The sequence below is a fragment of the Miniopterus schreibersii genome (assembly GCF_964146895.1).
Source record: "Miniopterus schreibersii genome assembly, chromosome: 5".
NCBI classification, from domain to species: domain Eukaryota; kingdom Metazoa; phylum Chordata; class Mammalia; order Chiroptera; family Miniopteridae; genus Miniopterus; species Miniopterus schreibersii.
In genome coordinates, this window is record NC_138106.1 from 35,665,843 (window position 1) to 35,690,260 (window position 24,418).

The window sequence follows — 24,418 nt, forward strand, 5'->3', positions numbered from 1 at the left end:
TAATGAGAACAATTCTTCTCCAGACACATTTATGACTGTTCTTACATTATTGCTGCTCGGCTGGGGAACACCAAACCTGGATGGGTTTACTCTGAATGTATGAAAATAAGGCATTTTACAAGCACAGAAGGAGAAACATAATGGCCATACAAAGTATGAGTTTGGAGATGTTTGGAGAATAAAAGTTATTACACACGTGGTATGTCTTACTGCCAAGGTCAATTTATAGAAGATTGTTCATCCCAGTTAAAAGCCTCTGTTTACTTACATTGGTGAATCTGAGAATTGATTACAGGGCAACGTCCCACAATCTGCCATTGGGTGCCCCATTGCGAAGGTGGAATACAATTTCTAACATCAGGGTCAGCAGGAGAGCACTCTGGGCAGTCACTCATTTTTGAAACCTGATACATGCAACATTATTTGTTTTGGCTCAGTTTAGGCCACCAGAGGTCTTCTATTTTATTTGGGAAAGAAGGCTATTTACAGGCAGGACTGTACCTTTTGACTAAGGGCATTTGGGGGCAGTTCCAGAACAGATGGGCCATTAACTAGGAAGCCAGGAAAAAATCATGATAAAAGCTAACAGAGGATAATACAAGTAAATACCATCAAGGAATAAAGGATATAAAAAATTCTATCAACAAATAAACAAGCTATTACTAGTGTCATTACTTATCTTTTGTAACAGAGAACCGTAGGGTGGAAGTTCAATTTAAAAACAATTAAATGAAAATATCTCAGCATTGTATTAACTGGACACCTAAAAGATGATTACATATATAAGGAAATGTAACCAAATTAAAATCAGAGTTCTTCAATTTAAAAAAATTTGCCCTGGAAGTTTAAGTAGAAGTATTTTTGTATGTTCCCCTTTTTGCATTGTCTAAATTCTATCAGGAACAACCCATATTATAGCTGAAATTTTATATTTTACCTTACCTTTACAAATAATTTTCAGACATTTTTAGCCTATGCCGAGAGGCCTCTTTTTTAACAACTTTATTAATTCACATTTTTGCTATGAACATTCCTGTACAGATTTTGTGCGGACATATGCTATTGCTTCTCTCGGGTATTTGCCTAGGAGTTAACTGCTGGGTCCTATGGTAACTCTGTGGAACTGCCAAGCTGTTCGCCAAAGCAGCTACACCCTTTTACATTCCCATCAGCAATGTATGAGGGGTCTAATTTCTCCACGTCTAGAGGCTTCATTTTTATATGAAACTGTGAACAGAAAAAAATGGCCATTCCATGGAAAGTAACCTCACAGGGTGATCTGATCATAAATTCCTAACTGGGCAGGTCATGGTGGGTAGTCATGGCCCAGGCATATAACTTCTTTAGTGAAAGGTTTTAAGCCAGGTGTGCATTAGGTTAACACCCCTTATAAATATCGGAAGTATAATACCCCTCAAAGTGGGTATTAACTCTCAAGAGAGGATGGACACAGTCTTGTTCACGATCCTGTAATCCAATCCCCACTTTCCTTTCTCCCACCTTCCTTATATACCCTTTTTCATTTCAAGTGCATAAAAGAAACTGCAAAACCGCTATTCTGCGGAGCATTTGAGATCTTGCTCTCCAGCATATATCATCAGTTTGGCTCAAGTAAATTCATTAAAAATTCTCTGCAGATGCCCTAACCTGTGTTGCTCAGTTGGTTAGAGTATCGTCCCCATAAACTAAGGCTGTGGGTTTGATCCCTGGTCAGGGCACATACAAAAATCAACCAATGAATGCATAAATAAGTGGAACAAATCACTGTGTCTCTCAAATCAATGAATAAAAATAAAAACAAAAATGAAACTTCTCTACAGGTTTCGACATTTCTTATGTTAACAAAACAAACATAGAGAAGTCAACCAGTTCCAGCTATAGACAGCTTCCTTACAGGGAAAATATCCTTTTTTTTTTTTTTTCTTCATGAATGAAAACATGTCTTGCATCATCTCCCTCATTCCCAAAGTCTGTATTCCCAGGTGACTACAATCCAGAAGGAGGAGAAGCACAATATGTGGCTTCTCTGGGGTTAGGGCAGGGTCCACTAGATCTACCGAGTGGGATATGGTTTTACCAAAATCCAAAAAGGCCTACCAAATGTTTGGTTTCTTGTTTGGACCTGGTTGGGGACAATCATTTATTTTTAACTACCTGAGTGTAATTCCCAGGCACTAACTAATTTAAGTTTGCTTGAGGCAGTAAATAAGTGAAGTTCTCATTTTACAAGTCTAATTAGTATCTGCATCCTGGTAGGGGAACCTCATTACCTTAAGGGCTCCAGGAGTCTGATTCCTGTTGATTGGTTCCTGTTAATCATAGGAAGGGTGGTTGGTCTTCCCAGGGAGGAGGCCAGGATACCTGGGGACTGGGACTCTCCAGTCAGTTTGGCACCAGTTTTCCATCTGAGCCAACTTCCCCTTCCCACTCAGGCTGAGCTTTGGGTTCATCACCCTTCTCAGGCTTTCCTTGTTTCTCTGCTGCAAGAAGCTATTTGCCAACAACTGCCAGTGTGAGGCTCCCCTAAACTACCAGCTCCTTTCCCTAGGTCACTGTCAACACTCCTGGAACTTCCCCCCAACCTCCCTCCTCCCTCACCCCCCACCCAACCCATACCTTAACCCTATCCCACACCCTACTCCACTCCCAGCCCCCTCCACCTCCAGTGATTGTACTGCTGAATAATGCCTGAGGAGGCCTGGCCAGGGAGGGGCCTGAAATCCAACATCCAGCCACTTGCCTTGCTGTGTGCCCCAGCACAGGTCTTTGTTTGTTTGAAGGATAGATACAGCAGCTTTTTCTCCTGTACCATTTGACTTTGCAGGGGTTTCACTTTCCTTCCCAGTCTCCTCCTAGTTCACTACCAAGCCTCTCTGTATTTTCTCCCCAGTTGTTGAATCTATTCACTTACTTTCCTCCACCTCCACTGTCCAGTGGAAGCCACCCTCATATTTCACCTGGACAACTCAAATTGCTTTCCAACTGTCTGGATGCTTTTTTTTTTTTTTTTTAATTTATTGATTTGAGAGTTAGAGAGAGGAAGGGAGAGAAACATCGATTTGTTGTTCCACTTATTTATGCATTCATTGGTTAACTCCTGTATGTGCCCTGACCAGGGATAGAACCGGAAACCATGGCATATCAGAAGTTTGCTACAACTAACTGAGCACCTGACCAGGGCGTGATCTTTTTTGAAGGGAAATTGAATACATTCACTCCTCACTTAAAACCTTTGATGACTTCCTGTTGTTCTTACAATAAAGATCAAAATCTTACCACCACCTCCTTTGTGATCTTGCCTCTGACTAACTCTCAGGGCCATCCGCAGCCACTCTGCTCTTGCTTAAGTTACCCTGGACTTCTCTCACCTTGTCTTAGGCTTTATCATGACCCAACAGCTTCTACTGCTTCAGGTTTCATTTAATATTTTTTCAGGGAAGGTTTTTCTACTTCCGCATTAAATTTGCCCCCCCTGTGCTGTGCCTCCTCAGCACCCTGCCCATTTCCTTCAGAGAGCTTATCTCTGTTACTGAAATGGACACATTGCATGCGCATGTGTAAAGATCTGTAGCTATGTTATTTCTCTTTAAATAATGCAAGCTTTCTCATGGGCTCTAATTCCTACTGGGGGCTGGGTTAAACTTAAACTTTTGGATTAAAATGATCTGGTCTTAAACAATCTCAGCTGGGATATTCAGTCAATTCAAAGTTGCAACCCTGTCAGAACTTTCCCTCCCCCTCTTGACTTCCCAAGATGGTCTGTAGGATCAAAGGGAAGTTTCATGGAAGTGGCAGGAGCCGGGAGCTGTATCCTGGGTCCTCACTGGCCTCTGCTTCCTAGTCACTCCTGGTCACCATGGTCCTGCTGGCACCAACTGCTGAGCTTGTTGGCTGGCAAGCTCATGATTTGTTATTTCAGCACCTTGAGTGTCGGATGTGTCATCTTCCCACCTCAATTCCTCCATCTCTGTTCTGCTCACCAGCTGATGTGAGAGCACTTCTGCTCTTGCCGGGGTCTTCAGCTTTGCCCATCTTCGGAGTCTTAGCCACATTCTCCAGCCATTTCCTGACAAATCATTCCGCCCTTGCCTTTGGTTTAGGATCACCTGGCCCATGGTACAGTGCCCATTGGCCTATCCATGGCTCTCAACCATGCTTTCTGCTTGCCTAGCAGGGAGCATACAGAAAAGAGTTCCTAGCATGCCATGTGCAAGTTATGGACACCCAGCAACATTCTCTCATACTCCTCTCCCTCCCCAATGCTGCTCTCTGCTCCTACTCAGCTCAGTGTAAGACTTCTGCCAGAACTCGGCAGCCTCCTGAGCTGGACCAGGGGAAATGGGCTTCCAACCCCATCCCACCCCACCCTGGCCCCGGCCCTCTATCAGGGTTAGACCCCAAAAGTAGGGGAACACTGACACACTCATGCTGACCTCTTACCCTACCTATTTCTCCATAACATTTATTTTTATCTCTTCAATTCCTATTATCTCTGTGGGTTTTAGCTTAAAGCTCAGGGAGGCCTTTCCTGGCCTTTCACATAAGATTGACTGTAAATTCACAAGGACAGGAACCGTTTTGCTCATTTCTGATTCCCAGTGCCTAACATAGGGCTTGGCACACAGTGCCAAAACACAGAATAGAAACGCAATAAAAATTTTCTGAACAAATATTGTTAATATGGTTTACCCCTAATAGACCAAAACCCCCAGATTCCCTTATCATGTGGAGTCAGTTCCCTTACTTTGGAGTCAGTTCCTGGCCCTCTTCTTCACTCATTCAACAAATACTTTTTGAGTTCATACTATATGCAATGCACTGGGCTTGCTATTGGAGATAAAAAAGTAAATCCTTTAAAACATTTTTATTAAACATTAAATACATCCAAAAAGTTGATAACATAAGTAAAGTATAAATCAATTACAAAGTGAACCCTCTCAAAACCTACCACCCATCTCCAGTGATAAATCTTTACATAATGAGAACAGATCAAAGGGGGACAGAAACACATCCCTGGAGACCAGTTGGGAGCCTCGAGCAGCCTTGAGCAGAGAGATGCAGGGGTCTGCGGCAGGGTGCTGCAGGGAAGAGGAGGGTAGGGTGGGCTCAATTGACATTTAGGAGGACTGGGCTTGATGGATTGGTACTCGCTAGTTGTGTGACCTAGATAAGTCCCAATCTTTCCAAGCTTCAGTTTCTGCATCAGTAAAGGAGTCTGGTAATAACTACAGTTATTTGTATTCCCAGCACCTAGCACAGAGCTTGGTGTAGAATGACACACAAAAATCATAGCCACTGTTGTTACTACTGTACTGTATAAACTCCGTGAATGCTGGCAGGGGGGATATCCTGTCAGACTTGGAGCTGGAACCCTCCATTTCCTTCTGGGGAAGAAAACGACAAGTTATGGTGACTGCCAGAACCTTGCCACACTTCCAGGAACAGCGGCGGCGCGGGCCTGGGTCCGCCGGCCCCGCCCACATTCCAGCGAGCTCCGCCCCCGGCCGCGCGCCGCCGCCGCCGCCGCCGCCGCGGCGCGCGCCCCGCCCCGCCCCTGCTGGTGACGTGCGGGGCCGAGCGAACCCGGCGGGCTGCACCGAGCCTTGTGCTTCCGCGGGCTCCGGGGTCGCTGGGGCTTCGTGGCGCGGGGGTTGGGGGGGGTTTCGCCTGCTCCCTCGCCTTCCCCGTGCTGTCTCGCGGCGTCCAGCTTGGCCTGCGTTTCAGCCGAGACCAGGGAGAGGGTGAGTGTTGGCGGGAGCGGGACGGGACCTGCGGGGAGCGCGCTCTGCTCTCCGGGGCCTTGTCTGGGCGGGGGCGGCGCGGGCACGTGCGCGCCCCTCCCCCACCCCGCGGTCGCGCGGCCCCGGGTGCAGAGGGGAGGGAGGCAGCGAGTGCTGAGAGGGTTGGATCTGGAGGTGGAGGCTGGATCCTGGGTGTCTGTGGGTGTCCGGGGAGCCTCCGAAGCGGGAACCGGAATTTGGGTTTGGGGGGGTCCTTTTCTAAGGGGCACAGCGCTCGCTGAGGGGACGGGGGTCCCTTGAGCCTCAGTAGTCGGAGCTCTCAGGATGTTAAGCTTGGTGGCCTGTGAGGGGATCGGAGGCGAGATTTGGCCCCAGCACTAGGAAGTTGTGGATTTACCAACAAGAATCCCGGAATGTCCCTCCAACCTGTCGCCGTCCTACCGGTCCCCTCCGGGAGGGATGAGCAGGTCTGAAAGGTTGGCGGGTGTCCCGGGGATGGGGCCCGAGGAGTTGCGGCGGCGGAGGCGTGAGACCGTGCGCGCTTGGAGTGCGAGCTTGGGAAAGTGAGTACTTGGAAGAAAGGCTGATTTGGTGGGTTGTGGCCAGATTGCAGAGGACAATGAAGTTTAGAGCATAACATTTTTTTCCTGTTATGAATGTAATTATGTTAAAAAATAGAAAGTAGAGGAAGAAAGTATCACCAGTAATCCTTAGAGTTTGATATACGTTTGCTAGTATTTTTCATCTAAGCTTATAACACTTAAAGATTACTTACAATTTTCCATTCTCTTTTCTGGTTAGCATGTAAAATGCGTTGTAATGAGTAGTACTCAGCAATATCATTTCCTGTTTCTTAATAAGCAAGTACCAAGTACTCATCACAGAAAATTTTAAAAATACAAGCAAAACGAGAAAAAACACCCATAGTTTCCCTGTCTACAGAGATGATCATCGAGTGTATGTTTTAGGCTGTGTGTATTTTTTCAAAAATAGGAGCAGATGATGCTCTGATTAGGAATTCCGTTTTTATGGGAAGCCTTTGAAGGTTTTAAGTTGGTAAGGATCATAATCTGACTGCTATGTAGAGACCAGTTAGGATGCTGTTTGCAGTACCTTGAACTAGGTCCATGACAGTGGAGATAGAGAAGGGTGGAGAGATTAAAAAAGTATTTTGAAGGAAGAATGAACAAGACTTGGAAATGGATTGATTAGGGAAAGGGAGAAGTCTTTGCTTTTTCAATATTTGTTTTGAGCAACTATAAATAGATGGTGCCATTAACTGAGAAAGAGAAAAATGGAAGAGAAATTTGAGGTGGGGAAAATAATAAGTTTTGTTTTGGATGTATTAAATTTGAGATGCATACTAGTTATAAAGTCAGTGTGTTGAGGAGGCAGTTGGATGTACAGGTTTGGAACTCACATAAGAGAGAGCGTAGAGCTGGAGATAAAAATTTGGGAGTACTCAGTTATATAGATGATATCAAAGTTTTGGGACTAGATCACATAGGGAGAAAGAGTATAGAGAAGAAGTGAAAATCCATGCTTGGACACTTTAGTACTTCAAGGTCTGGTAGAGGAAGACGACTGAGCACAGTACAGGAAGAAACAGACAATGAGGTAAGAGAAAAAGAAGGAGACTGGTATCATGGGAACCAAAAGAGATAAGTTTCTGGAAGATGGAGAATTGGTTCTTTTATCAGCATTTCTAAGATGTTTGGTAAGATGCTCAATTGGATTTGGCATCGTGGAGGTTATTGGTTTTGGTCACTGGTAGTACTATCCAGAGTTCTAGAAGTGAAAGGTAGATTGGAATGATTGAATGGGATGTGAGGAAGTGAAGACAGTGGGTGTGAATTAGAAAAAAGTGCCCCTTCAAGACACCTTATGTCCATCTACCCCAAAACAAAATTTAATAGATGAAAAACTTATGTCTTGTTTATTTCCATTCTTTGATTACTAATATAGTTGAAGATTTTTTTCACATTTATTGATCATTTGTGAATTTCTGTTCCTGTCCTCTGTTGTGCTGCTTCTTTTACATTTTCTAATTTATTGTTGAGTTCTTTAGATAGTAAAAATATGTAGCTGACATAGTGGAATCATACAATATTTGTCTTTTTGTGACTGGCTTATTTCACGTAGTATGATATCCTCTAGGTTCACCCATGTTATAGCATGTCATAATTTCCTTTTTTAAGGCTGAATAATCCAGTGTATGTCTATATTTTGTTCATCCAAGTATCAGTGAACACTTGGGCTGCTTCATGTTTTGGCTGCTGAGAATAATGCTGCTAAGAATGTGAGTGTACAGATATCTGTAAATATCTGTTCAAGTTCCTGCTTTCAGTTCTTTTGAATATAGACCCATAAGTGGGATTGCTGGATTATATGGTAGTTTTATTTTTAATTTTTTGATGAATTGCTACACTGTTTTCTATAGCAGCGGCACCATTTTACATTCCAACCAACCGCACAAGAGTTTGAATTTCTCCACCTCTTCACCAGGACTTGTTTCCTGTTTGATAGTAGCCATCCTAATGGGTATGAGATGATATATCACTGTGGGGGTTTTTTTGTTTGTTCTTTTTAATCCTCATCTGAGGATTTTTTTTCCCCCATTGATTTTTTGTTTTTAGAGAGAGTGGAAGGGACGAGGGAGAGAAAGAAACATTGATGTGAGAGATACATGGATTGGCTGCCTCTCGCTTGCGCCCCAGCCGGGGCAGGGATCCGACCTGCAACCCAGGTACATCCAGGAATTGAACCCAGGACCCTCTGGTGCACGGGCTGATGCTATAACCACTAAGCCACACAAGCCAGGGCTCATTGTGCTTTTGATTTGAACTTTACTAATGTTAGTTTATGTTGAGCAACTTTTCATATGCTTATTGGTCATTTACATATCTTTTTTGGAGAAATCTATTCAAATCCTTCATCCATTTTTTAATCCGGTTGTATGTTGTTGAGTCCTAGGAGTTCTCTCTATATTCTAGATATTAATCTCTTATTAGATATATGAATTGCAAGTATTTTCTCTCATTCTGTGTGTTACCGTTTTACTCTGTTGATACTATTTTTTTAAAACATTAAAAAAATATGTCTTTATTGATTTCAGAGAGAGGAAGGGAGAGAGAGAGATAGAAACATCAATGATGAGAGAGTTATTGATTGGTTGTCTCCTGCACACCTCCTGCTCGAGGTCAAGCCCACAACCTGGGCATGTGCCCTGACCGAGAATCGAACCTAGATCTCCTGGATCATAGGTCGATGCTCAGCCGCTGAGCCAAGCCGGCCGGGCAGTTGATAATATCTTTTGATGCACAAAATTTTAAAATTTTCATGAAGTTCAGTTTGTCAGTTTTTCTTTTGTTACCTGTGCCATTGTTGCCATATCCAAGAAAAGCATTGCCAAATCCAATGTCATGACACTTTTTTGTCTTATGTTTTCTTCTGAGTGTTTTGTTGTTTTAGATCTTACATTAAGATCTTATACCTATTTTAAATTAATTTTCTTTATGTATTAGATAAGAGTCTGTCTGATTTCATTCTTTTTTAAAATATATATTTGATTTCTTTTAAAAAAAAATCTTTATTGATTTCAGAGAGAGGAAAGGAGAGGGAGAGAGAGAGAGAGAGAGAGAAACATCAATGATGAGAGAGCCATTGATCGAGCCCACAACCCAGGCATGTGCCCCGACCAGGAATCGAACCCCAATTGCCCGGATCCTAGGTCGATGCTCAATCGCTGAGCCACACCCGGCTGGGCCATATTTGATTTCTTAATTAATTTATTTTTTATATGCTTTTATTGATTTTAGAGAGAGGGAGAGAGAGAAAAGTGATCCGTTGCCTCCCATATGCACCCAACCGGCTATCAAACCCGCAACTTGGGTATGTGCCCTGACTGGATATTGAACCAAATTACCAACCTTCTGGTGCACTGGATGACACACTCATCCAATTAATCCACACTGGCCAGGGCTTAATTGATTGTGTGAGCAGAGAGACAGAAACGGAGAGACAGAAACACTACTTTGTTGTTCCGCTTCTTGTATGTGCCCTGACCAGGGATTGAACCCGCAACCTTGGCATGTCAGGACAACGCTCTAACCAGGGCGAAATGCAACTGAATTTTTGTGTGTTGACTTTGTATCCTCCTACTTTGCTGAATTCATTTATTCTAACAGTTTTTTGTGTGTATAATTTTTAGGGTTTTCTACATAAGGGATCATAATAAAATGCTTTCATATTCATTTAGTGGATGCACTATAATTTGCTATGGACTATTTCCAGTTTTTTATTATAAAATATATAGGAATAATACAACTAACATTTAAGTTGTAGATCTGTAAGTGCAGCTCACATATGGTGTACATCCCCCTGCCTTGAGAGTATTTCCTTAGGAGAGAGCCTCAGAAATACCTGATCCTCCTCTCTTCTCATTTCACCATAGATTTTTATTTGAATCTTCATTGTCACCTCCTTAAATTGCCCTCCACCTCCTTGCCTTTAATCCTGGTGCCCTTTCATTCTGTTTTCTACACTGCTACCGAATGAAGAGTGAGGGTCGGGTACACTTCTCCCTCACAGAAAACAAGACTTAATGAAGCAGATTGTTTATCATCTGTTCTGTGGGTGTTAGAAAAAAAAAGTTTTCAAAGGCTGGAGTGCACTTCATGGATGAGTCAGAACTTAATTTGATTCCTGAAGGATGGAATAGCATTTTAGTAAGTGGAGAGAAGGCAGAGGTGAAATATTACCCACTAGAAGGTAGTTGGGAGATGTTCAGGCATGTGAACTTTGATGACTGCAGACAAGGAGAGGTAGAACTTGTTCTAGGTAAGGATTGTTTACCCTGCTTATCTGAGGAGTGAGCCAGGGTTTTAGATACATTGGTGATTTATGTCTATTTTGTTTTGTAAAAATTTTATTTGAGATTGTATACTTTTATTGAGAGATAATTCATATAATGTAAAATTCACCATTTTTTTTAAAGATGTGTTTTTTAAAAATATATCTTTATTGATTTCACAGAGAGGGAGGGAGGGAGATAGAAACATCAATGATGAGAGAGTCATGACTGGCTGCCCCCTGCAGGCGCCAGACTGGGGATGGAGCCCACAAACCCGGGTATGTGCCCTGACCGGGAATCGAACCACTATCTCCTGGATCCTAGGTCGATGCCCAACTGCTGAGCCACGTCTAGCCTGGCAAAATTCACCATTTTAAAGTGTATAAAGTATATTCACAAGGTTGTGTAACCATGGCTATCTAATTCCTTAACTTTTCCATCACCCTAGAAAGAAATTCCATATCTGTTAGCAGTCAGTTCTAGTTTCCCCCTCTCCTCACTTCCTGGCAACCACTTTTTGTGTCTGTATATTTTTACCTCTTTGTGAACATTTTCTATAAATAGAGTTATATAACATGTGACCTTTTGTATCTGGCTTCTTTAACTTAGCATGATATACTCAAAGTTCACCCATGTATCAGTACTTCATTCTTTTTTATTGCTTAATAATATTCCATTGTATGAAGTTACCACTTTTTGTTTACCCACTCATCAATTGGTAGACATTTGGATTGTTTTCACTTTTTTACTAGTATGAATAATACTGTTATAAACATTCACATGCAAGTTTTTGGATATATACCCAGGAGTGGAATTGCTGGGTTATACAGTAATTCTGTGTTTAATTTTTTGAGGAACTGCCAAAAGTTTTCCACAGTGGCTGCACCATTTTACATTTCTACCAACAAAGTGTGAGGGTTCCCATTATGTATTCTTTATACATTTTTGGCAGACTATATTATATTTAATAGTGTCGTGTGTATTTAAAGAGCTTTATTGAGGTACAATTGGCATATCACAAACTATACATATATAAAGTGTAAAATTTGCTAAATTTTGACATACTTGTACACCTGTGAAACCATCCCTACAATCAAAATAGTAAACATGCATCATCCCCGAAATTTTTCTTATGCCCCTTGGTAATCCCTGTCTTGTGCCTCCCTGTCATTGTCTCTTCCCCTGGCAACCACTGACCAACTTCCTGGCACTGTAGAAGACTAGTTTGCATTTTATATAAATGAAATCATTGTAGTATATACTATTTTCTTAAGCTGACTTCTTTCACTCAACGTCATTTTTAGATGAATTCACCTTGCATATATCAATTCAATCCTTTTTATTGATGAATAATAGTCTGTTGTGTGGATATATCACAATTTGCGTATCCATTCATTTGCTGATGAACATTTAGGTTGTTTCCAGTTTCTGACTATCACGAATAAAGTTGCTCTGAACATTTGTGTACAAGTTTTTGTGTGGACATACGCTTTTATTCACTTCGGTAAATACGTAGGGGTGGAATGGCTGAGTCATATTGTAGGGTATATTTAACTGTTTAAGAAATTGCCAAACTGTTTTCCAAAGTGATTGTCTCTTTTTACATTCCCATCAGTGAGAATTCCAGTTATTCCACACTCCAATTATGTTCTTTTTAACATATAGAGAAGTAAGAAGAAAACAGAAAGAGTCATAAAGAATACCTATAATCCATCTCTCAGATTGTTCCTTTTGGTGTTTTCCTTCCCCCAAATAACTCATGTACATGATTAGAAAATTCAAACATCGTAGTCAGGAATAAAATGAAAAGCAAAACCACTATCCAGAGGCAATTCTTGTTAACTGCTTTTGATCTTCTAGAAAAACTTACACAAACATATACCTTTTCTCTTCCAGTTTACAGCCGAAGGAATCAAAATATATACACTGCTCTGTACCTTGATTTTTTTCACTTTGCAATTTATTTTACAAGTATTTTTATAGCAGCACATTTTTAAATGGTTGCATTACAATCTTACAGTAGTGCAGTCGGTTTTGCTATAAGAAAACACAAGTTTGTTCAGTGCAGTTGATATAATAGGGAATTGTTTAAATATAATGTGAAGTTCACATTTCTTATGTGTGATTTTGTCTGCAAGAAATGCTCGGTGAACGAAGGAAACTACCCTGCCGAACTGAGCCATGGAAGGAATACACAAGCCTCACACAGGCACACACCTCAAACACCTTCCAGCGACCTGTTTACTGCTGTGCTATGAGCCACACCCATCCACATCTGGTGTTACAGCTTTCTCTTGATTTCATATTACCCTTCTACCACTGGACAGTAACTCACAAGCTGCAGACTTTCAGTGCCCACTAACTATCACAGCAAACCTGAGGTCTTTTTCAAGGTAAAGTGTTTATAGCATTTATGTATTCCTTAACCATCTAGCATGTGTAAAACTGCTACCATTATAATTAGATACTCCTTTTTATGTCACTGGTAAAATTGTTGAGTATTGTACTTCTAAACCCCATTTTTCCCATAAAGCTTGCGATTTTCATGATACAATTTTTACACAGCGTGATACTTTCTAGAAATGTGTATGTCACATTAGAGCAGAACTGATTTATTCCATAGTATGAATGTACATCATTTATTTTTAAATTTTTGAAGTTTTGTTTTTTAAAATGGTGATATACATCATATGTACTAAAGAGCACATAAATAAGGAAGTATGTTTTAAAAAATAGTGGTAAAGCAACAAATGCCTACCTTGCTACTGCCCAGCTTACAAAATAAGAAATTACTAATACTTTAGAACTTCCTTTATACTCCTCACTGATCATTTTATATTTTTTTGAATATCTGAAATACCTCATGAAAAAATTAAATTTTTTGTTGTTAATCCTTACCTGAGGATAGTCTTTCCATTGATTTTTAGAGAGAGTGGAAGGGAAGGAGGGAGGGGGAGGGAGAGAAAAACATGATGTGAGAGACACATCGATTGGTTGCCTTCTGAATGTACCCCGACCGGGGCCAGGGATTGAACCTGCAACCCAGGTATGTGCTCTTGACATGGTATCGAACCTGTGACCCTTGGCCCACCCCCCAACTGGTCTTCCTAATGAATGTTGATTCCCTAGCTGATAGCCCTACCAGTGCACACATAGTATGCACACACATACCTGGGGTAGGATAATCTATAAATAGATTTCTGTTTAAGGTTAATGTTTTTTGGGTTTATCATTGTAATTTTTTACAACAGCTTTGTTGAAATCTAGTTCACATGCCATAGAATTCACTCTTGTAAAGTGTAAGATTTAATGTTTGTTAGTTGTTTTTTTTTTACATATATATCTTTATTGATTTCAGAGAAAGAAAGGGAGAGGGGGCGAGAGAGAGAGAAACACCAGTGATGAGAGAGTCATTGATTAGCTGCCTCCTGCACATCCCCAACTGGGGATCAAGCCCGCAACCTGGGCATGTGCCCTGACCAGGAATCGAACCGCGATCTCCTGGATCCTAGGTTGATGCTCAACTGCTGAGCCATGCCTGGCTGGGCAATAGTCTTATTTTAATTTCTTTTTTGAGCCATGAGTTACTTAGAATATTGTATTTTCCATATCCTAGTGAGTTTTTGTTAATAATTTTATTAGGACCAGAGCATATGACTAAAACATTTTCACATTTTGTAATTATTGAGACTTTCTTTATATCCTATTATGTGATTTAATTTTAATGAAGTTTTATAGATACTTCAAATGGATTATTCTCTGCTGGGTTCAGAGTTGTGTGCATCTGTTAAATCTGGCTTGTTAATCAAATCTGTATTTTTTATCTGTTTGATCTTTTAAATTTCTGAGAGATTTGTGTTCATATTCTATTATGATTGTGATTTTGTTAAATTCTTATATTTCTGGTTCGTTTTGTATTTTGTTTATTTTGACAGTATGTTTGGTGAGTAGGTTATGACATATCTTTGTGATTGTGTCTTTTTATAGTAGCAGTCTTTATTAAGTGTTTTTTTTCCCTTAAATTATTGTCTGTTATTAATCTTGCCATGCCTGCTATCTTTTTGTTTGCATGTGTCTGTACAACTACAGATTTCTTTATTTTAAACATTTAGCCATAATGCTTTTGGAGGTATAGCAATATGAACAAATAAATTTATAAGTACAGTAATGTGGAAAGCATGATGCTAGTGTAAGCTAGTAGTTATATTCCTTGTGGGTATTTATATTTTGGCAGGTATTTTAGTTATCCATTCATTTATTCAGTCAATAGTTTATTGAGAGCTTACGGGAACTTTGTAGGGGGAAGATGGGGAGAGCTACATTGGATGGTATAATCAAGGAAGGTTTCCTCTGATAAGGTGGACATTTGAGTTGGGATCTGATAAAGCTAACCTAGGGGAAGAGCATTCCAGAGAGAAGGAAACTTAAGTCCAAAAAAGGAAAGATTGAGGTGTATTTGAGGAGCAGAAAGAAAACCAATGTGTCTGGATGTTAATGATCAAGAATGGAGAGGGAGGCAGGGCCCAGTTCATATTAAGATTTTGTATGTCATGTTGAAGAGTGATTTTATTCTAAGTGTATGGGAGGCCATTGAAGATTCCAGGCAGGAGATGACATGATCAGATAAATATTTTTGTAGTTCTTTTCTAAATTGAGGTATAGTGAAATACACAGATTTTAAGTGTATAGTTAGATGAGTTTTCACAATTGCATATAACCCATGTAACACACTCTTATTAAGATATAAAATATTTCTATCACCCCAGAAAGATCCTTATTCCTCCTCTCAGTCAGTCCCCATCACCAGCACCCCGCTACTATTTTCATTCACCGTAGACAAATGTGTCTGTTTTAGAACTTTATATAAGTGGAATCATTTTATGCACTCTTTTGTGTCTGGCTTCTTTTACTTACCATAATGATTTTGAGATTCATTCCTGTTGTTGCTTGGATGGGGAGTTCATTGGGTACACCACGGTTTGTTTACCCATTGTCCTGTTTTGTTTTTTGTAGATATTTTTGAAATGTCTTTGGCTAATAGAGGAGAATGGATTGTAGATTCTCTGATTCAAATATTTGATAAAGGAACACTGGTTGTCATGTTAACAAAGGGGAAAATATTTTGTTGGAAATGAAGACTACAGAAACAGGGCCAAAGAATTCTAAAATCATTAACATCTTAGAAACATTTGTCTGTATGGAAGCAGATGGAAAACAATTGTGCTGCTCCTCCCCATTCTCTCTTTTAAATCAGATGGGAAAAATTGTCTGGAATGAGAGCACAAAATTCAGTGATTCTAATGAGATTCAAATGCCATGAGGATCAGAGAGTTTTATATTGAGAAGATAACCTCACCCGAAACACCAATCACAAAGAACTTATGCACCCCTTTGTTCATAGCAGTGCAATTTACAATAGCTAAGATCTGGAAACAGCCCAAGTGCCCATCAGTAGATGAGTGGATAAAAAAGCTGTAGCACATTCACACCATGGAATACTATGCAGTTGTAAAGAGGAGAGATCTTTTAGCCTTTGGCACAGCATGGGGGGAACTAGAAAGTATTATGCTAAGTGAAATAAGCCAATCAGAGAAAGACAAATACCACATGACCTCACTTATATGTGGAATATAATAAACAAAATAAACAGATGAACAAAATGGATCCAGAGACATAGAAGCATGGAACAAACTGAGGGATCTTAGAGGGAAGGTGGGGATGGGGGTGTGGGTGGGGAGAGATTAATCAAAGAACTTATATGTTTATAAGCATAACCCATGGACACAGACATTGGTATGGGGAAAGCCTGGGGGTGGGGTGGATGTGGGGTGGAGGGGATCAATGGCGATAAAAAGGCGACATCTGTAATATCTCAACAATAAAGATAAACTTAAAAAAAAGAGAGAAGATACCTCACATAGTACATAGCACATTTTTCAAGGACCGCCTTCCCCCAAGAATTGGCCACATCTGTAAGACGGGTTCTAGGACTAGGTTCTATAGGGCTTCTAGGTTTTCTCTGACATGAAAACGAAAACCTTTTACTAAGAGTTTCTAGTGACTATGTATTACATAATTTTGTTTTTTTAATTATATAGTTCTTTAGAAAATATTTTTCTCGGGTTTTATTTCAAAATATAGACTAATAAAAGGTTTTGTTTTTGGTCTTCAACCTTTTTCAAAAACTCAGATTAGTTTATGTTGTTTGAATGGGTGTTATACAGGGTTGTTTTGCTTTCTTATATTATACATGGGGAAAATGTGCATTTTTTAAGGTTAAGTAGACAACATTTACTGTTTGTAATGAGGCTGTTCCAATGAGATAAAAATGTTAAGTTACAGGAATCAGCATTACATATATTTCTGTATTTGGATTTGGTCCCATGGTATTGAGAAAATCCTTTCTCACAGACAAATTATAATAAACAGTAACAGAATTTTTTTAAATGTTCACATATCATCTCAGTATTTTTTATTTCATCTGAATCAAAACCTAAAGAGGATCAGTAGGACATTTTGTTTCAGAGTTGAATCTGACAATAATAACTGTTTACATTTCCCTTTCATAAATCTTGAAGCCAGTCAAGAAGAATCCAAAACTTAATATTACCATGGGTCATTTGTTACATATTCCATTCAGTTATTTATTACATCAGGATGCTAGCATGCTCTGGCAGATGTGCCTCGCCTTAGCTAGCATATACTTGAATGCGGCTTGTGTATACTTTATTTAGTATTCTTGCTAGACTGAAGCAGACCTGAATTATTTAAACATGCTCAGTACAGACCTAAGTCTCCCTAAACATGTTTATTTGGGAGCTCAAATCTATGGCCAAAGATGACAGGAAAAGCATGAAATAGGAGTTAGCTTGGCGCAGAACAAGGTAACTCATTGCTGGGTTCTTCCTTACCCACGCAGCCCCCTCCACCACCAGATTCTTCCCTTTTTCCTATTCTATCCCCCCAGTTTTGGAGCAAAAGTTAAAAGAGAGTTTTTGCTTCATTCCTTAAGTGGGAGTAAAATAAAATACTATTTTCTTCAAGGATCCCCAACCTTTCTGGGGAAGAGCTACGGTAATCTTGAGATTACTTGAGGGGGGGGGAGGTGGGAAGAGAATATTCAGGTTATGAGTCCATGGGGTGGATGAGTGAAGATGATGCCGGACTCACTCATCCTCACAGGTAATCCCAGAAGACTCTTGGCTAACTGGAAGACAGGTGGTCACTGATGAAATGGTGTGGGTCAGAAACAGATTTGGAGATCTGTGTTGTTTCTACCTCTGAGTTTAGGTTTATCTGAGAATAAAAATGTTGTTTTTTCTTATCTGCATTAAGGAAAAAGGAATGAGGCTTAGTTGATTTTTTTTTTTTTTTTTAAGAATGATTCTAATAACTGCCCCCCAATTTTTTTCGGGTTGTCTAAAACTAGTTGCAGACCAGATGGAGAAAGGCTAAAAGAAAAGAACAAGACTTTACCCTGATTTGTTATAAGCTTTAAAAACAGAAGATAATAGTTGGATTCAGGGTCTCTACAAAAATAAAGACATTTATATTCTGAATTACAGCAGGTTAGGTAATGATGGTGAATAAACATTAAATGGCTTGATTAAGTATGTTTATTAATGCTGAAGTTTTTTAGAGCATTTTAAAGCTTAGGGGTATTACACAAGATAACAGTGATAGGAAAAATGTTCTCTTAAATCCAGGATTTACATATACATATACCATTACATGAGCCTTTCTCCCACCTGCATCAAGTGAGTCTGGCTCTGGAATGGGTGAAAGAACTGGAGTGTGAACCGAGATACCTTTTTTTTTAGAATAGAATTTTTTTAATCCTCACATGAGAATATGTTTATTGATTTGAAAGAGAGAAACATCGATCAGTTGCCTCCTATATGTGTCCTGACGGGATTGAACTAAAAACCTAGGTATGTGCCCTGCCCAGGAATGGAACCCTCAACCTTTTTGGTGTACGGGATGACTCTCCAACCAGCTGAGCCACCCAGTCAAGAGCCAAGAGGCTTTTAAAATGTTATTTCTGTTTCAACTTTGAAAAATATATATATATTTTTGAGTTAACATTTCATTTTCATTAATTTTATTTAAAAATTTTGTATTACCTCAATAAATATACATTGTTATTTTGCCTTTGGTTAGGTACATAATCTCTGTTAGTGATAGAGCAGAGGTTTGGAAATCAGAGAACTCTTTTTGTCTTTCTATGTCATAGATTAATGCTCTAAGGGGCAACTCATGTAACTACCCTGCATGGATGCTTGTTGCCCAATAAGGGAGTCACTAGCCACGGATGGTTATTGAGCCTTTGAAATGCGGCTAGTCCAAATTGAGATGTGCTCTAAGTCTAAAATACACACTGGATTTTAAAGACTTAATACAAAGATAAGAATGTAAAATATTTCATTGCTAATTTGTTTATATTGATTACATTGCTGGAATGATAATATTTTGGGTCTATTGGTTGAATAAAATATATTATTAAAATTAATTTCACCCATTTCTTTTTCCTCTTTTAAATGTGGCTGCTAGGCCCTGGCCAAGTAGCTCAGTTGGTTAGAGCATCGTCCTGATTCATCAAGGTTGTGGGTTGGACCCCCAGTCAGGGCGCATACAAGAATCAACCAAGGAATGCATAAATAAGTAGAACAACAAATCAGTGTCTCTGTCTTTAAAATAAATAAATGTGGCTGCTAGAAGATATTAAATTTGTTTGTGGCTCATATTATATTTCTTTTGGACAGTGCTGGTCTGGGCAGCAATAGCCTACATTGACTTATGAAATGTTAGTAAGTGCTCAATGAAACAGTTTGGAAGAGAAGCAGCGTCCAGTAGAACTTCTTGTAATTATATAAATGTTCCATGTCTATGCTGTCCAATATAGTAGCTAGTAGCCACTGATGACTATTGAGTACTTGAAATGTGTCTGGTTCTGAAATGTGAAATATTGAAATGCAGAACAAAACTGAATTTTAAGTTTTAATTGTAGTTAACTTTAAATAACCACATATAGGTTGTGGCTAATGTATCAGGACAGTGCAGATCTAGAAGATTTATTGGATTTTAATATGTCTATACAGTTTTATTATGAGTAATAATAAATAATTAGTAACAGTATTTATTGAGTGTCTGTTCTGTAGCAGATACTATGTAAGAACCCGAGATTATTTGTATAATAAATTATTTATCAAGACTTTAACTGTATTGCTCATATTTTGTAATATACTTGGTGCATTGTGAATTCCAAGATTCTTTGTGGGCTTCCCATGTTTTCATTAAAGTCTGGTTTCTTTCCTTTCCTTTTCCTTATCATGGCCTTTCTGTGAAAGCCTGGCCCTTTTGAAAAGCCTGAACAATGTGCTGCCTTGTAAAAGGATTTTCTCTTGAAAGGAACCCCATGCTTTGTAACAGATGATGATAAGGATGATGATTTTTTAATTTTATTTTTTTAGTAAACTTTTGAAGTTAGCTGTGCTTTTGGCTTTAAAAAAGATGTGTATGTATTTACAGACTTTTAAGTGTCAGTATCTATTCCCTTTGAATGTGTGTACACGTATATTTATAAGAACTAGTATCAAGCTGTGTTATTAATTATTGTTTCACAGTGAAGAACAGATGTCATCATGTCTGGAATCAAGCGAACAATCAAAGAAACTGACCCTGATTACGAGGATGTATCTGTGGCCCTTCCAAATAAGCGGCATAAAGCAATTGAGAATTCAGGTAGAAATTCACCTACCTTCGGAAATTATGTATTTCTTTGTTGGCATATGCCTCCCTATGAGATTTATAGGTGTTAAAATGAACTGCATTTCCACTGTTGTGTATTATTCGAAGAGGTTTGTGAGAGGGATTAACTAAGTGTTCTGTTTAATAGTAATACACCATATGTGGCATAAAAGAGGAATAGTCAGGTAGACAGTCAAAGCATCAGTAATGAGACAGGCCCTGAACTTTAGTTATCATTGTATGTTAGGTATAATCATTAAGTCTTATGATATATCTACTACAGTGTGGTATCATGTGAGATGATTATAGGTGGTACATGGGGTCAGTTTTTTTTATATTAATAATTATTATTTTAATGTCTACAGAAAGGATGATGGTCTCATGAGGCTTGTAGTTTCACGATTACTGTTGCTAAGGACAAGGCTAAAATTATTTTAAAATGTTATTGTTTTAATTAGATGTTTCACATGATTCTCAGATGTGGTAGATATCTTGAAGGTGGTATATGAATGGTGGAAATTTGGGGGATACTGATCTAGTTTACTGCTGCACATAGGGGCTAGTAGTTAAGGCTCAAGAGCGTTAAATTGCTTGCTTAAAATCATGTAATTGGTTGAAGAGCAGATCATCAATTAAGTGTCTTAATTGATGTTTTAAGCTATTTCAAAAAAAGGAGCTAAATTTGAGTTTTTAAAACAAATTACTGAACTTTATTCATTTAAATCTATATAAGTTAATGCTTATAACTTAGTTATGAAGGCATCAAAGTCATAGAAAAGGTGTTGCTGCTCCACAAAGATGAGGACCCCTAGACTTTAAGTAGTAAGGAAAATTCCTGTCTCTGTAAGTGCAATGAAGTCATACTGTACCCGCCCCCCCCTCGCCCCCCCGAAATCTTTGTGGACTGAAAATTATCAAATCTAATTTCAAATAATGAAAAGATTTCACTAAAAATCACCCCCCCCATTCAGTTGCAATTTTATTTATAAGGAAATGTTTCCTTTCAGAAAAGAGCCAAATGTGAAAGTATCATGAAACTCAAATGTATCACATGGCATAACTCTTTAAAAAATATATGTTTTTATTGATTTTAGAGAGAGTGGAAGAGGGAGGGAGAGAAATATCAGTGTGAGAGAAACAATTATCGGCTGCCTCCTGCATGCCCCCTACTGGGGACTGAGCCCACAACCCAGTCATGTGCCCTGACCAGGAATCAAACCAGTGACCTTTCGGTTCATGGGATAGCACTCAGCCAACTGAGCCAGTCCGGCCGGGTGGCATAACTTCTTTAAAATAAAAACAAGAGCCTGGCTGGGCATGGCTCAGCGGTTGAACATCGACCTAGGATCCAGGAGATCGCGGTTGGCTTCCCCGTCAGGGCAGATGCCCGGGTTGCGGGCTCAATCCGCAATCGGGTGTGCAGGAGGCAGCTGATCAATGATGACTCTGTCATCATTGATGTTTCAACTCACTCTCTCCCCCTCCCTTCCTCTCTCTGAAATCAATAAAGGTATAAAAAAATAAAATAAAAACAAGAATAGGGAAAACTGAATGTTTTGGTAAATATCGTAAGTCAGTTTAAATCTAACTTAAGTTCCCAAACATCCTAAGCAGGGACAATTTTTGTTATTGAGTAAGATTTGCTATTCTTCCTCTTGGTATCCAACTCCTGCCTAATTCCCAATCATATTTTTATTTTTCAGAATTTTTTCTCGAAGTAGATTTGGTAGGATGCTTCCTTTGCCTGTATTGTTTTGTGTTGTTTGTTTTGGTTTTTACTTATTCCATGAAAGAGACAATTTAGAGTAGTTTCTTTTTGAGAAGCTTATGATAAAATGACCTTCAGTGATCATTGTCTCATAAGTGTATCTGTTGATTTCTGTATATAAGGTTTGTATAAAGAAGGTTATATACAGTAATACTAGAAAATATTCTTTACCTCAAATATGAGAAAAATCAGTCATTTGCCTCTGTAGATATGTAGACATATATACAAGAGTGTTTATACCATTACTGGTTTTAAATTGCCAATCTAATGGCATATTTTATAGGGAAAAAGTGACCTGGGTGATCAAAGGGTCCACATTTTCTCTGCAGTTTTTCATATACTCCAGAGCATGGGTGTTGATTTTTTTTCCCCATCTTACACATACAGATTATTTTGCAAAAATCTCAGGTTGTTCAAGTAGTAATTTGGCTCTTCTTTTTTTCAAATTCTCTTGTATTAAGCTACATTTTATATTCCGATATTTTTAACGCTGAGTTGCATATTACTTCGAGTAGTCATCCTCTAAATCCTGTCACCTTCAGAGGCATTTTCTTTCCTTTTGAATTCTTTCTTTACTCATTCCTTTGGGTAGTTGTGATCAGAAACTGCTGAATTACTTGCTAGATCCTTCTCTACAGAAGGAAATTTCCTGTGTTCTTATAAACAGCTCTCATGTTATTGCTCTAGCTAATTCTTTACTTTCTTTTTTTTAAAAAATAGATCTTTATTGATTTCAGAGAGGAAGGAAGGAGAGAAAGAGATAGAAACATCAATGATAGTCATTGATCGGCTGCCTCCTGCACGTCCCCTACTGGGTATTGAGCCCACAGTCTGAGCATGTGCCCTGACTGGTAATCGAACCGCAATCTCCTGGATCCTAGGTCGATGCTCAACCACTGAGCCACACCTGGCCGGGCTAATTCTTTACTTCCTTTCTCCTAAGTCATCAAATATTTCTCTCAGACTCTTCATGGGTTTCTTTTAATTTTTTTGCTAATTCTATTTTGATGTAATATCAACAGGAAAATTTCAAGAAGTACCCATATGTTTTTTGTCAAGATTGATTAGCTGTTTACATTTTGCCTCCTTTGGTTTATCACTCTCCCTCACCTCCAAGTGCAAGTGCTTGCATACACAGGAGCACAGATGGACATGGACATCATCCTTTCTAAATCATTGGGAAATAAATTGGACACATGTAAACACTTCTGTGTATTTTCTAAGGACATTCTCGCCCGGCCTGGCATGGCTCAGCACTTGAGTGTCGACCTAGGATCCAGGAGATAGCGGTTCGATTCCCAGTCAGGGCACATGCCTGGGTTGTGGGTTCGATCCCCAGTGAGGGGTGTGCAGGAGGCAGCTGGTCAACGACTCTCTCATCATTGATGTTTCCCTCTCTCTCTCCATTCCTCTCTCTGAAATCAATAAAGGTATATAAAAAAAGGACATTTTCTTATGTAACCACAGTAGAATTATCAAAAGCAGGAAATTTAAACCTTTATCACATTATCTAATCTGTGGTCCATGTTTCAAGTTTTACAAGTTATCCCAGTATTGCATTTATAACTATCTCTCTGTCTCCAGGATCCAGTCCGGGATCACACAATGCATTTAGTTGTCATATCTCTTCAGTCTCTTTTAATCTCCTCAACTTTCTTTGATTTTAATATTTGCATAGTAATGTTTGAATTATATAGGCCAGTTATTTTGTAGAAAGTCCTTCAGTTTAGGTTTGTCTGATGTCTCTGTGATTAGATCCAGCTTCTTTGGCAGGAATACCAGAGTGATGTAGTCTTCTCAGTACATCATACCAGAAAACATGCGAGGTCAGTTTGCCCCAGTATTAGCGATGTTAAATTTCATTATTGGTTAAGGTGATGGCTACTAGGTTTCTCCACTTCTGAGTTACTGTTTCCTGGGTTTCTATTTTGCTTGCTTACTTAAGTCAAGACAACCACCAATTAAGCAGACCATGGGTTATTTTATGTTCTTTGTGTAGCTCGAGATGCTGCTGTGCAGAAGATTGAAACTATTATCAAGGAGCAATTTGCACTTGAAATGAAGAATAAGGAACATGAAATTGAAGTCATTGACCAGGTATAATGATGATAAATTTTTAAAAAAACAAAGTTTTTTTGTCCTAGGGCTCTGGGATTAAGTTCTTCCTTCACTACAGAATTGAGAGCACAAACGGGGTGGGGGCAGGAGCTTGGGGAACTGGTTGGAGGGAAGGTGAAGTTCAGTGATGCTTTTGATTTTCATCCCCACATCACCTATCACTTTGATCTTAAATAAAGACGCCTGGGAGAC

The 24,418-nt window shown here is 39.3% G+C and overlaps 1 protein-coding gene across 8 annotated transcripts in view; it reads left to right on the forward strand.

Moving 5' to 3' along the window:
- Positions 1-5,559: 5,559 nt before the first annotated feature.
- Positions 5,560-24,418, forward strand: part of YEATS2 (YEATS domain containing 2) — an 84,938-nt gene continuing 66,079 nt past the window's right edge. For 6 of the 8 annotated variants that reach the window (XM_081138754.1, XM_081138757.1, XM_081138759.1 and 3 more), the window contains exons 1-3: positions 5,560-5,741; positions 20,217-20,334; positions 24,108-24,205. In XM_081138754.1, coding sequence (XP_080994880.1) covers positions 20,235-20,334; positions 24,108-24,205 — 198 coding nt within the window. In that variant the 5' untranslated portion in view covers positions 5,560-5,741; positions 20,217-20,234. Of the gene's footprint in view, positions 5,742-5,904; positions 5,982-12,895; positions 12,987-20,216; positions 20,335-24,107; positions 24,206-24,418 lie in introns of those variants that run through there. The other 2 variants (XM_081138756.1, XM_081138755.1) reach the window with 2 other exon arrangements.